This window comes from Carlito syrichta, unplaced genomic scaffold (assembly GCF_000164805.1).
Source record: "Carlito syrichta isolate Samal-C Ts95f unplaced genomic scaffold, Tarsius_syrichta-2.0.1 Scaffold316190, whole genome shotgun sequence".
Classification (NCBI taxonomy): domain Eukaryota; kingdom Metazoa; phylum Chordata; class Mammalia; order Primates; family Tarsiidae; genus Carlito; species Carlito syrichta.
Genome location: NW_007260286.1, coordinates 496402 through 508688, shown reverse-complemented (window position 1 = coordinate 508688; position 12287 = coordinate 496402). Strand labels below are relative to the sequence as shown.

The window sequence follows — 12287 nt, the reverse complement described above, 5'->3', positions numbered from 1 at the left end:
ACCTGCTGGGCTCCGGCAATCCTTCCGCCTCAGCCTTCCAAGTAGCTGGAGCTACAGGCAGGCGCTACCACACCTGGCTAACTTTTCTGATTTATTGTAGAGATGAGGGCTTGCCAAGTTGCCCAGGTGGGTCTCGAACCCGAGGGCTCAGGCAATCCACTCACCTCAGCCTCCCAAAGCATGGGATTACAGGCTGAGCCACCGAGCCCGGCTCCCACATCTTCCAAATTAAAAAATTAATGTTCTAGGCAATTACATAAAAATGAAAAATAGGAATTAAAAAAACACAAAGAAACATTCTATTAAGAACCAAGATTGAGCCAGGCACAATAGTGCTAATCCCACCTACACAGGAAGAATCATTTGAGTTCAGGAATTCGAGACCAGCCTGGGAGAAAACAGAAAGACCCTGGTCTCTAAAACACAAACAAATAAGCAAACATCGCTGGGCTTGGTCGCTCAGCTTGTAATCCTGCCCGCGGGTTTGAGACCCGCCTGGGCAGCAATACCTCATCTCTACAATAAATAAAAAAATCTTTCGGGCATGGTAGCGCACGCCTGTAATTCTGGCTACTCGGAAGGCTGAGGCAGAAGGATTGCCGGAGCCCAGCAGGCGAGGCTGAGGCTGCGGTGGCTGCGAGTGACCACTGCACTCCAGTCTGGGCGACCGAGTGAGACACCAATTCAAAAAAAAAAAGCAAACATCAACAAAAAACTAACAACAAAACTTTTTCTGCAGACTTGCAGGACATTGAGGAAAAAAAAAAAAGAACCAAAGCTGAATATTTGGATTAGGATATTGAATATTTCTATACTATCAGCTTCTTTGTTTATAAAATGTATATAACAAATAAAAAAATATAGGCAGAGGTTATAAAATTAGGACTTTTTTTTTTTACATCAAAAGTAAAGACGGCACTTTAAAGCCCCATTTCCCAAAGGAAATAAACATAGCTAATGAGTATAAAAATGTGTTCGATATCATTAGTTTTTTTAAAAAGCAAAATTAAGAGAAATGAGCAGGGCTCAGTGGCCCATGCTTGTAGTTCTAGCTACGCAGGAGGCTGAGGTAGGACGATCACTCGAACCCAGGAGTTCTGGATTGTAGTACGCCATGCCGGCAGGGTGTCTGTACCAAGTTTCACATCAATATGGTGAACTCCCAGAAGTGGGGGACCACCAGATTGCCTAAGGAAGGGTGAATTGGCCCAGGGCAGAAACAGAGCAGGTCAAAACTCCCATGCTGATCAGCAGTGGGATCGTGCCTGTGATTAGCCACTGCACTCCAGCTTGAGCAACAAAGCGAGACCTTGTCTCTAAAATGGATGGATGGATGGATGGATGGACGGATGGACAGACGATAAAAACAATAGAAGATAAAAATAATAGAAGAAAAATGAGGTAATCTTTCTTTCCTACTGACAAAAATGAATGGGATATCTGCAGGACTAGAAATGAAAACAAACAAAATTTTAAACAGAAAAGAAGACTGATAAAAGTAGAATTGAAACAAAAAGAATGGGATAATACCTAAAATTAATGAAGGGGTAGGGGGAAGAAGAAGGCTTACATATAGTAAAACTTACCTGGAAGTGAATCTGGTAAAATGTTTCAAAATTTTAAAAATATAACTAGTGTTTAACACTATAACACCACTTCCAGGAATACATAGTAAAAAAATTATTAGACTATGAAGGCATAGTGAAAGTGTGTTTGCTATAGTGTTGTTTACAGTAGCAACAACAACAACAAAAGGCTGGGCGAGGTGGCTCATGCCTGTAATCCCAGCACTTTGGAAGGCCAAAGGCGAGAGGATTGCCTGAGCCCAGGGGTTTGAGACCAGCCTGGGTAACTTGGTGAGATTTTGTCTCTACAATAAATCAAAAAATCAGCTGGGTGTTGTGGCACATGCCTGTAGTTCCAGCTACTTGGAAGGCTGAGGTGGAAGGATTGCCTGAGACTAGCAGGTTGAGGCTGAGGTGGCTATGAGCGTGCTACTGTGCACTCCAGCCTGGGCAATAGAGACTCTGGCTCAAAAAAAGAAAAAGAAAAAGAAAAAAGTCTATTATCTTATGGATAACAGATGGTTACATTATGTTATCTCTATATTATTATTTATACTTTAAAATTATGTTGAAATATATTTATTAACATGGAAAATGTTTATGATATATAGAGTAAAAAAAAGTAACAAAATAGTGGGATCCTATTTTTGCAAATACACATAGGTTTGCATGTATGCACAGAAAAATATTTAGAAAGATAAATAAATATTACAAGGATAAGCTCTGGCCTAATATGGTGGCTCATGCCTGTAATCCCAACACTTTGGGAAGCTGAGGTGGAAGGATCACTTGAGTCTCGAGACCAGCCTGGACAATATAATGAGACCTCGTCCCTACAAAAAATAAAAAAATTAACCAGGTGTAGTGCTGTGTGCCTGTAGTCCAAGCTACTTGGAAGGCTAAGGCGTAAGGATCACCTGAGTCTAGCAGGTAGAGGCTTCAGTGGCACGTTCACTCTAGCCTGGAAACAAAGTGAGACTCCGACTCAAAAAAAAAAAATTCCTAAATGTGACCACTCTAGTATATGAAGGGGAATCCCCCTCCCCCCAAAAAAAAAACAAAAACCAGAACTATTTTTGGAGACAGGCCCTTTGTAGTACAGGTTTCCCACACTAGGCAAGTGTTCTAGGAACCCATCAGTGTCAGCATACCAGATAGTGTAGTTTCGAGAGGCTTCATTCCACTTTTTTTTTTTTTTTTTGGAGTTTTTCAATGCATTTGTCCATTTCACAATGGGTGATTTACACAAGCAACCTCCCACAGCGTGCTGATTGTTCAGCAGTTTTTTAACAAAAAACAGCATGACTCCTGTGCCCCACCCTCCCTATTCCATTAATCTCACCCCAGGGACTTTTTTATGTGTTTCTCCAGATAAAAAAAAGGCCTCAAAGAGAAATGTTTTGCCCATGTGGAAGAGGTGAAACAAAAAAAGGCAGAAGTACTAAAAGACATCAAAATTGACAAGTTCAAAAACTGTTTTGAGCAGTGGAAAAAGCATCTCGATAGGGGTATTGCATCAGATGGAGAGTAATCTGAAGGTGACTGAAATTTAAATATGTAAGAATAAATAACACAATTTAAAAAATTCTGGTTTTTGGGTCCCCTCTCATACAAATTTTCACTGTAAATATTACCACAAATACAAATAATGTGTCTCTATAAACACAGGCAATGTGATTTTAGTTTGCTACTGGTTAAATCTTAAGTATTTTTTACTAATTGCTGGCTGAAGTGAGGAGCAATGGGAGGCCCAAACTTCACCTGTATGATGACCACTTATGCACTCAACCCTGAATTGTACCCCACATCTTTAAAATAAAATAAAAATAAAATAAAATCCAGGCGCGGTGACTCACACCTATAATCCCAGCACTTTGGGAGGCTGAGGCAAGAGGATTGCCTGAGCAGGAGTTCAAGACTAGCCTGAGAAACATGGTGACACCTCATCTCTACAATAAATAAAAAAATTAGCTGGACATGGTGGCACATGCCTGTAGTTCCAGCTACTTGGAAGGCTGAGGCAGAAGGATCGTGTGAGCCCAGCAAGTCAAGGCTGCGAGGGCCGTGAGTGTGCCACTGCACTCCAGCCTGGATGACAAAGTGAGACTCCAACTCAAAAAACAAAAATAAAAATAAAATAGTTGCCAGCAGTGTCTTCTAATTTTCACAAAGAGCATATTACTAAATTTCTTAATACAGCATTTAGGACTTTAATAAGAACATAAAGTAGTTTTGTAAACTTACTTCTGCCAAATCTTCAAAACAGCTGCCAGCTAGGGGGTGAGGACTGCTTTCATCAGTCATTTCTACTGTGTCTTCAATCAAACCTAAAAGTTTCACAGTCAATTCATGTATATCTGAAATGTTACTAAAAATCTTTTCAATATCCTGAAAAGAGAAAGAAAAGGTGACATTCAGGGTAGAGAATTGTGTACTTTAAAATTATTAAAAATAAGCAGTAATAAGTATTAAAAATGTAGCTTCACCTAATCAAAATGAATATATTCCATGACACAGTGAAAGTCAATCACGAATAAGGAAGAGAAATAAAAAAAATTATCTTGAACCACAGGCAGTACAAATACTGGAAAATATAGATTGTAGATAGCTTTGTTAAATAATTCTAAAGTCTCATGCGGTGGATAATTCTGAGCAATTCTTTACATTAAAATGTCTGGCATTTGAGTATTTTAAAACTCATCAAGGTGCTAAAAGACTTGATTAAGACCCTACAGAGCTGGTTAAAGAGTTGAGCTCAGAATGAAGACAGCTCCTAATTCTGTTACAACCTGGTCTCACAATTTGTAGCCCACTTGCTAGATTTGAGAAGAAATTAAAGATTTCATTCAAGCTCCCATGTGTGAGTTGTGGTCATGTGGTGCTTAACAAGACGGATATGTTCTGAGGAATGTGTCATAAGGCAATTTCATTGCTGTGCAGGCATCACAAAGAATACTTACACAACCTTAGATGGTACAGCCTACTACACACTTAGGCTGTTATCATATAGCCTATTGCTCCTAGGTTACAAACCTGTACAGCATGCTACTGTAATGCAACTGTAACACAATAGTCAGTATTTATGCATCTAAACATATCTAAGTACAAAAAAAGTACAGTAAAAATACAGTATTATAATCTTAGGGGACCACCGTCATATATGTGGTCCATCATTGACTGAAATGTTGTACGTGGTGCATGACTGTATATCTAAGTTAAGACAGGTTCAAGTCTTCTGGATACAGTTCATATGATTGACTACCCAGGTTAAAGCCAACTATATTCACTCTGATATCTTGTAATAGGAACATCATGGGCTTTGGAATCTGACAGACCTGAACTTGGATCTTGACTCTACCATGTGTGGTATAATATGAAATATGTTTGGTCTTTGTCCCTGGTTCCTGCCATAAAGCCCCTAAAAGCCTAGGAATTTCCTGAGTGATAACAGTGCCGTGTTATTCATAATGAGCCTCTGATAAATCTTGAGTTAATGCTAATGAGGCTACATAGGGTAGAGCCAGTAGACAGTCTCAAGATGGAGCCAGTTACCAGAAAGGTCAGATGATTAGAGGGTTAGAAGGCTGCTTGAATCCAAACTGGTTCAGAAGAAAAAATAAAAGGTAAAAGCTTCAGAGGGTTGGAACTTTCAGTCACACTCATTGACCTCTAGGACAGGGAGTGGGGAGGCTGGATATAAAGCTCTATAAAAACTCTTTTACAAGATTTGATGAGTTTCTGGTTGTTGAACTTGTAAAGATGCTGGGAGGGTGGCTGGTCCACAGAGGGTATGGAAGCTCCATGCCCCCCATACCTTGCCCAGTTCATCTCTACATCTAGCTGTTCATCTGTATCCTTTGTAATACCCTTTGACAATAAACTGGCAGCATTTCCCTGATTTATGTGAGCCGTCCCAACAAATTAATGGAACCCAAGGAGAGGGTCAGGGGAACTCCAATTTTTTTTTTTTTTTTTTGAGTTGGAGTCTAACTCGGTTGCCCAGACTGGAGTGCAGTGGTCGCTGCCAGCCACCACAGCCTCGCCTGCTGGGCTCCGGCGATCCTTCCGCCTCAGCCTTCCAAGTAGCCGGAATTACAGGCATGCGCTACCATGCCCGGCTGATTTTTTGATTTATTGTAGAGATGAGGTCTCGCTGCCCAGGCGGGTCTCGAACCCGCACGTTCAGGCAATCCACTCACCTCAGCCTCCCAAAGGCGCGGGATTACAGGCTGAGCCACTGAGCCCGGCTGGGAACTCCAATTTATAGCCAGTGAGTCAGAAGCACAGTTCACAACCTGGGACTTTCAACTGGCACCTGAGGTGGCATGCAGACACGGGACTGAGCTTTTAACCTGTGAGATTCAACACTATCTCCAGGTAAAAATAGAGTTGAATTACAAGTTACCCACTTGATGTCTGCCAGAGAATTGTTGGGTGTGTGGGGAAAAAAACTCATACATCTGGTCACAGAAGTGTTCTTTGCTGAGTATGAGGTTAAAGAGGAAAAGCTGTTTCTTTCTTTTATAACATACCAGCTGAATGATCCTGGATTAGGACAATAATACCAGCTAACATTTCCTGTTATGAGTCTTACTCTGTTACCCAGGTTTGAGTGCAGAGGTACGCTCACAGCCATGGCAGCCTCAACCTGCTGGTCTCAGGCGATTCTTCTGCCTCAGCCTTCCAAGTAGCTGGAACTACAGGCATGTGCTGCCATGCCTGGCTAATTTTTTTGATTTGTTGTAGGGACAAGGTCTAGCCATGTTGCCTAGGCTGGTCTCAAACCCCTGGGCTTAGGCAATCTTCTTGCCTCCACCTCCCAAAGTGCTAGGATTATAGGTGTGAGTCACCTCACCCAGCTGGGCTCCTGTTATGTTCCAGACACTGTTCTAAGCACTTGACCTGTAATCTCATAATAGCTTTATTAGATTGGTACTATGAACATCCTCATTTTATAAATGAGAAAATAGGCACAAAGCAGTTAAGTAATTTGCCCACAGTCACATATCTGGTATACTAATATCCAGTTCATAGGTTGTTATGAGGATTAAATGAGGTAACTACAAAATGCTCCGGTAGCTATTAGGCCCTCCACAAAAGTAAGCTTTTTGAAGACAAAAGAGAAGGACCCAATGGAGTAAACTGTGATTATTAAGTCATTCATTCTGTTACCCAATACTTGCTGAGTACTACACTCTGGTCTTAGATAGTCTTTACCTCAAAAGTTCATAGTTTAGTCTATGCTTTAAAAAATTATACTATAGAGATGAAGGAAAAAGGGATTCTCTCTTCCTTTGATCCTTTGTTATTTTAATAAAAATTTTCTGTCAAATCACCACTAATCCAGTAAAAAGACTCATAAAAATTAATTCCTGAGGAATGAAAACTGATGGGACACAGAGAAGACAAAGATCACATTAGCTACCAGCATTTGTTAGACTTTTCTTCTTCATATCACAATAGACAGCATCCAATTGTGGTAAAAAAAAAAAAAAAAAAAAAAAAGAAGCAAAATTCAAGTTCAGGCTCTATAATTAACTTGGCTATACATAACCATTTTGTGCCAGTTTCCTTAGAAGTAAGATAGAGATAATGCCTATCTCACAGAATTGTTATAAGGGTCAAATAAAATAGGACGGCACTTTGAAAAATGTAAAATGCTGTCTACCTGTGGCAGTATTCCTAGTGCAAGTTATTATTGACATTGTCAAAATCAACATATGTACAAAATAAAAAGGTAAGAGCCAACAAAAACAGCTTAATCATTTAAACTCATTCTTTTGGAAAAGAAAGAAAAGGTAACTATATATAGTTTGTTTACATGGCATTCTGCATAAGCTTTTATTTTTTAAAAGTACCATGTTAAAACTTTTAACTATTGTCTTACACTACTCACTAAAAGAAGGAAAAAAGTTTAAGTCTTTCTTTTCTAAGCCATGCATTTTTTCACTATCTCCAAATGAATGACTCTTTTTTTTTTTTCCAGTTGGTCTGGCTGGTGTGCAGTAGCATGCTCACGACCACCATAGCCTCGACCTGCTAGGATCAGGTGATCCTTCTTCCTCAGTCTTCCAAGTAGCTGGAACTATAGGCACATGCCACCATGCTCGGCTAATTTTTTTTTTTTTTTTTACTGTAGAGATAAGGCTTCTCCAAGTTATCCAGGCTAGTCTCGAACATGTGGGCTCAGGTAATCCTCTCACCTTGGCCTCCCAAAATGCTGGGATTATAGGCATGAGTCACTGTCCCCAACCATGAATGACTCTTAACTTCAGAAACTGTATAGCAGACAACGATTTCATTCTAGTGTAAATCCCCCTTTCTAGTTTTGCGCATAATTTTCATTGGCACTACACTTACTGCATTACTATAACAATGCTATAAACACACATTTTTAAAATACATAAATACATAAAAGTGTTTTTATATACTCAAAAAGTATTTAAAGTACTATTTATGATCTTAAGCTGTTTGACTTTTTGGGGTACATAGAACTTCAGACTCAAAAAGGTACTTACAGAAGGTTTAAACAGCTTTCTGTCAGAAAGAAAGGCTTCTCGAAACACTTTTATGATCATATTTAGTTCCCGTAGATACTGTCTTTCTTCTGCAATTTCTGTTCTGACAAGGTCATAGTAGTTTAATTCTCCTGAAGAACTAGGTTCATCTTCACAGAGAGAAACCAAACCTATGTCATCCTGATCAAACATGTCCATCAAAACCTGAGAAATATAAATCAGTAATGTACACTTATTTTCCTTACTTTTATAAGACTGCCTTAAAGCACTTGAAATCAAAGCATGATTAAACAACAAGATTTCTGTGTATTCTAGGCAAATTTATTCGAGAAAATTTAGAGTAAAACAAAAAAGTTGAAGGTGGGAAATGTTCACATAAAACTGGACTTGGCAAAGTAAGTACTCCTGGAAACAAGGCAGAATTAATGGTAAAATATGTATGGACGTGTACATACATTCATATGTATGTATACATGTATGTGTGTGACATATACACACACACACACATATATATGGAACAGCAAAAAAGAGCATACTTTTGAAGAATAATAATCTGAGCCAAAAATCCCAGTTCAGCCACTTACTAGATTGTGATTACAGACAAATGATTTATTATTTTGAAAGGCAGAGCCGGGCTCGGTGGCTCAGCCTGTAATCCCGCACTTTGGGAGGCTGAGTTGAGTGGATTGCCTGAGCCCATGGGTTCAAGACCCGCCTGGGCAACTTGGCGAGACCACATCAATCAGCCAGGCGTGGTAGCGCATGACTATAGTTCCAGCTACTTGGAAGGCTGAGGCGGAAGGATCGCCAGAGCCCAGCAGGTTGAGGCTGCAGTGGCCAGGAGTGGCCACTGCACTCCAGTCTGGGCGACAGAGTGAGACTCCAACTCAAAAAAAAAAAAAAAAAAGAAAGTCAGAGTCCTTACATATAAAATGCAACTGATAGAAGAATTCAATGAAGTAATGTACATAAAATGCATATTACTAGGTCTGGCAAATAATGGATATTCAACATGGTAGTTCCTTGCCATATTATAAGAATGGTAGTATGCATTTGGGTAGGATTAAAAGGAGAAAAGTAAAATGACACGATTGTAAAGGCACACAATAGATCAATTTGATGCTTTTCTGATGCATATTTACTACACTGACCCCTGCTATTAAGTTCATTTGCTAAACCCAAACATTCCATGGATACTTAAATAGTTCCAGTAACCATTTCTTCTTTCAGAAATTACAGTAAAGATTGCTATCATGCTAAGTCAACCAACAGGCAAGAAGCAGTTGTAAATCAAACACAGTAGGAAGGAGGTGACCATACAAGGAGGAACTCAAAAAACCCTTGCCCTCTTTTTTGACGGACAAGCCTCTTATAGTCCAGGCTTCCTCTACTAGGTGAGTGTTCCAAGAACCCATCAGCATAAGTGTATCAGCTAGTGTTGTTGTGAGAGGCTACTTTCGGCTTTTTTGGGAGATATTTTCAATGCATTTACCCATTTCATGATGGGTGATTTACACAAACAACCTGTACACACCGTGCTGAGTGTTCGCAGTTTTTGACCAAAATCGGCATGATCCCTGTGCCCTACCCTCTCTATTACCTGATCTTACCCTGAGCGACATTTTTTTTTTTTTCCTGATAAAAGAGTCCTCAAAGGGAAATGTTTTGCTGATGTGGAAGAGGTGAAACAAAAATTGGCAGAAGCACTAAAAGGCATCAAAACTGACAAGTTCAAAAACTGTTTTGAGCAGTGAAAAATGCATCTTGATAGGTGTATTTCCTCAAATGGAGAGTACTTTGAAGGTGACAAGTTTAAACATGTAAGAACAAATACAGTTGTTTTTTTTTTAAAGCGGGATGTATTGAGAGGACAGAAAAGTTTCACAGTGGGAGGGGACCCGAGGGGGATGCCCCAACTACACAATTTTTATAAATAAATTCCAGGCTTCCTGGAGTCCCTTCTCATATATTTCAGAATAATAGCTTTTTTAAAAAGGTTAGACCTAGTTAATTATATGCTGATAAAATTTTATTTCAAAGAGACATGCAAAATAATGCAAGGCATGAGACATAAAAACAAACAGAAGCGCTACCACCCTCTTCTTTTCCCCATCAGAGATCTTTTTAGAGTAGTGTACTTGTTGACGTTAACTTCTTATTCCCATTCACTTAACAAACCCATTATTCTATTAAAACTGCTCACACTAGGCTGGGCGCAGTGGCTCACGCTTATAATTCCAGCACCTTGATAGGCCGAAATGAGAGGATTGCCTGAGCCCGCAAGTTCGAGACCAGCCTGGGCAGCTTGGCAAGACCTCATCTCTACAATAAATCAAAAACTTAGCTGGGAATGGTGCCATGTGACTGTAGTTCCAGCTATGGAAGGCTGAGGCAGAAGGATCACCTGAGTCCAGCAGGTTAAGGCTGAGTGGCTGGGAGCATGCCACTGCCCTCCAGTCTGGGTGACAGAGTGAGATTCCAACTCAAAAAAATAAGTAAAATAAAACTGCTCACACTAATAATCTAGTGTCAAATATAATGGTGTATTTTGGTCTTCTTATTTTCACCAGTTTTTGACACAACTAACCATTCTCTAATTTTTCAAACTTCCTTTTCTTGGCTTCTGACGCACCATTCTGTCAGTGGGGCATTCTCCTTTACCACTCAACTCCTCTACCATCCACTCCAAGGTTCCACATATTACCAAAAGTCCTGAATGTAAGTGCTACAGGGTTCAGGCAAGTAACATGATAATACATAAGAAGCAGTGGGATTGTGGCAAATTGGAAGGCGCATGCAGAGGAAGAGGAGCAAGTACACTGCTTGGTGCCAGCTATTCTTTATTAGGCCTTTAGATTTCCTTTTTTCAAGGAAAGTCTGGAATCTACATTTTAATGTAAAAATTTTAGATTTGTAAATTTAAGTAGATGGTAAATAATTCAAAAATTTTTAAAAACAAGCTTGGAGACCCTATTTACTAACAGGTCACCAATCTGAAACATCTGCCATACTTCCTCTGACAGTGAGCTCATCTCCTTAAATGACTTTCAATTACTCTCCAGATGATAATGACTCCTAAGTAGTTATCTCTAGCCTCAGCATCTCACTGGATCCCAGACAAATGTTACCAAAGGTTTGCTGGGTATCCTGTCTAATGAGACCTATATGTGTATGTGCTATCACAGAATCGCTGATAACAGCATCACCCACTTGGTCTTCATAATTAGAAGTCTTGTCATCACCTTAGACTTACCACTTCTCCAACTTCACTCCTATAGCAAATGAGTCCCCAAACCCTGCTAACTCTCACTTAGAAATATCTCTTAAATCTGCTCAGTTCTTTCCATTCCCCTCCATCTAGAATGTCTCTCTTACTTCCCCCTTTCCAACTCACACATTTATTCATCTGACCAATCCCCAACCCTTTTTTCATCACTTAGGTCAGATTAAATTTTTTTGTATGATTTTCCTAACTCTCCCTGGCTCCCCAGAATCTTTTCCACTAGTGTTAACCCTTGATCAGTGATCTTCTCTCTTTCCTGTAGAAGTACCTAACATATATAATCATCCCTTAGTGTCTGTGGGGGATTGCTTCCACAACCCCGTTCCCACCTCCATGGACAACAAAATATGTAGATGTTTGAATTCCTTATATAAAATAACACAGTGCCAACAGAGTAAGACCTTGTTTCCACAAAGAAAAATTTTTAAAGTTAGCCAGGTGTGCTGGCACAAGCCTGTAGTCCCAGCTGAGGAGGCTGAAGTGAATGGATCACTTGAACACGAAGGGGGTGGGTGAGGGGGGTGGTTAAGGCTGTGGTACGCCATGATTGTGTCACTGCATTCCAGCCTGGGTGACAGTGAGATTCTGACTCAAAAAAAAAAAAAAAACAAACACACAGATCAAAAAGTTTGATTACATGCTATCATGGTGAAGATACTGGGAAACAGGCATTCTAATACTTTAACCAAAGGATTTCTTCTAAAAAAAAAAACTAGTCTCAGCCGGGCTTGGTGGCTCAGCCTGAAATCCCGTGCTTTGGGAGGCTGAGGTGAGTGGATTGCCTGAGTCCGCGGGTTTGAGACCCACCTGGGAGCTGAGACCTCATCTCTACAATAAATCAAAAAATTAGCCAGGCGTGGTAGCACGCGCCTATAGTTCCAGCTACTCAGAAGGCTGAGGCGGAAGGATCGCTGGAGCCCA

General features: G+C 40.1%; 1 protein-coding gene across 5 annotated transcripts in view; it reads right to left on the bottom strand.

The window, feature by feature from the left end:
• The window catches only part of SOS2 (SOS Ras/Rho guanine nucleotide exchange factor 2), an 89753-nt gene that overhangs the window by 68114 nt on the left and 9352 nt on the right, over nt 1-12287 (bottom strand). For all 5 annotated transcript variants that reach the window (XR_002481309.1, XM_021706877.1, XM_008073826.2 and 2 more), the window contains exons 4-5: nt 8084-8287; nt 3810-3953 (exon numbers count right to left, since the gene is read on the bottom strand). Coding sequence is in view for 4 of the 5 variants with exons in the window: in XM_021706877.1 (XP_021562552.1) it covers nt 3810-3953; nt 8084-8287 (348 nt within the window). In the remaining variant the exon portion in view is untranslated. The remainder of the gene's footprint in view (nt 1-3809; nt 3954-8083; nt 8288-12287) is intronic.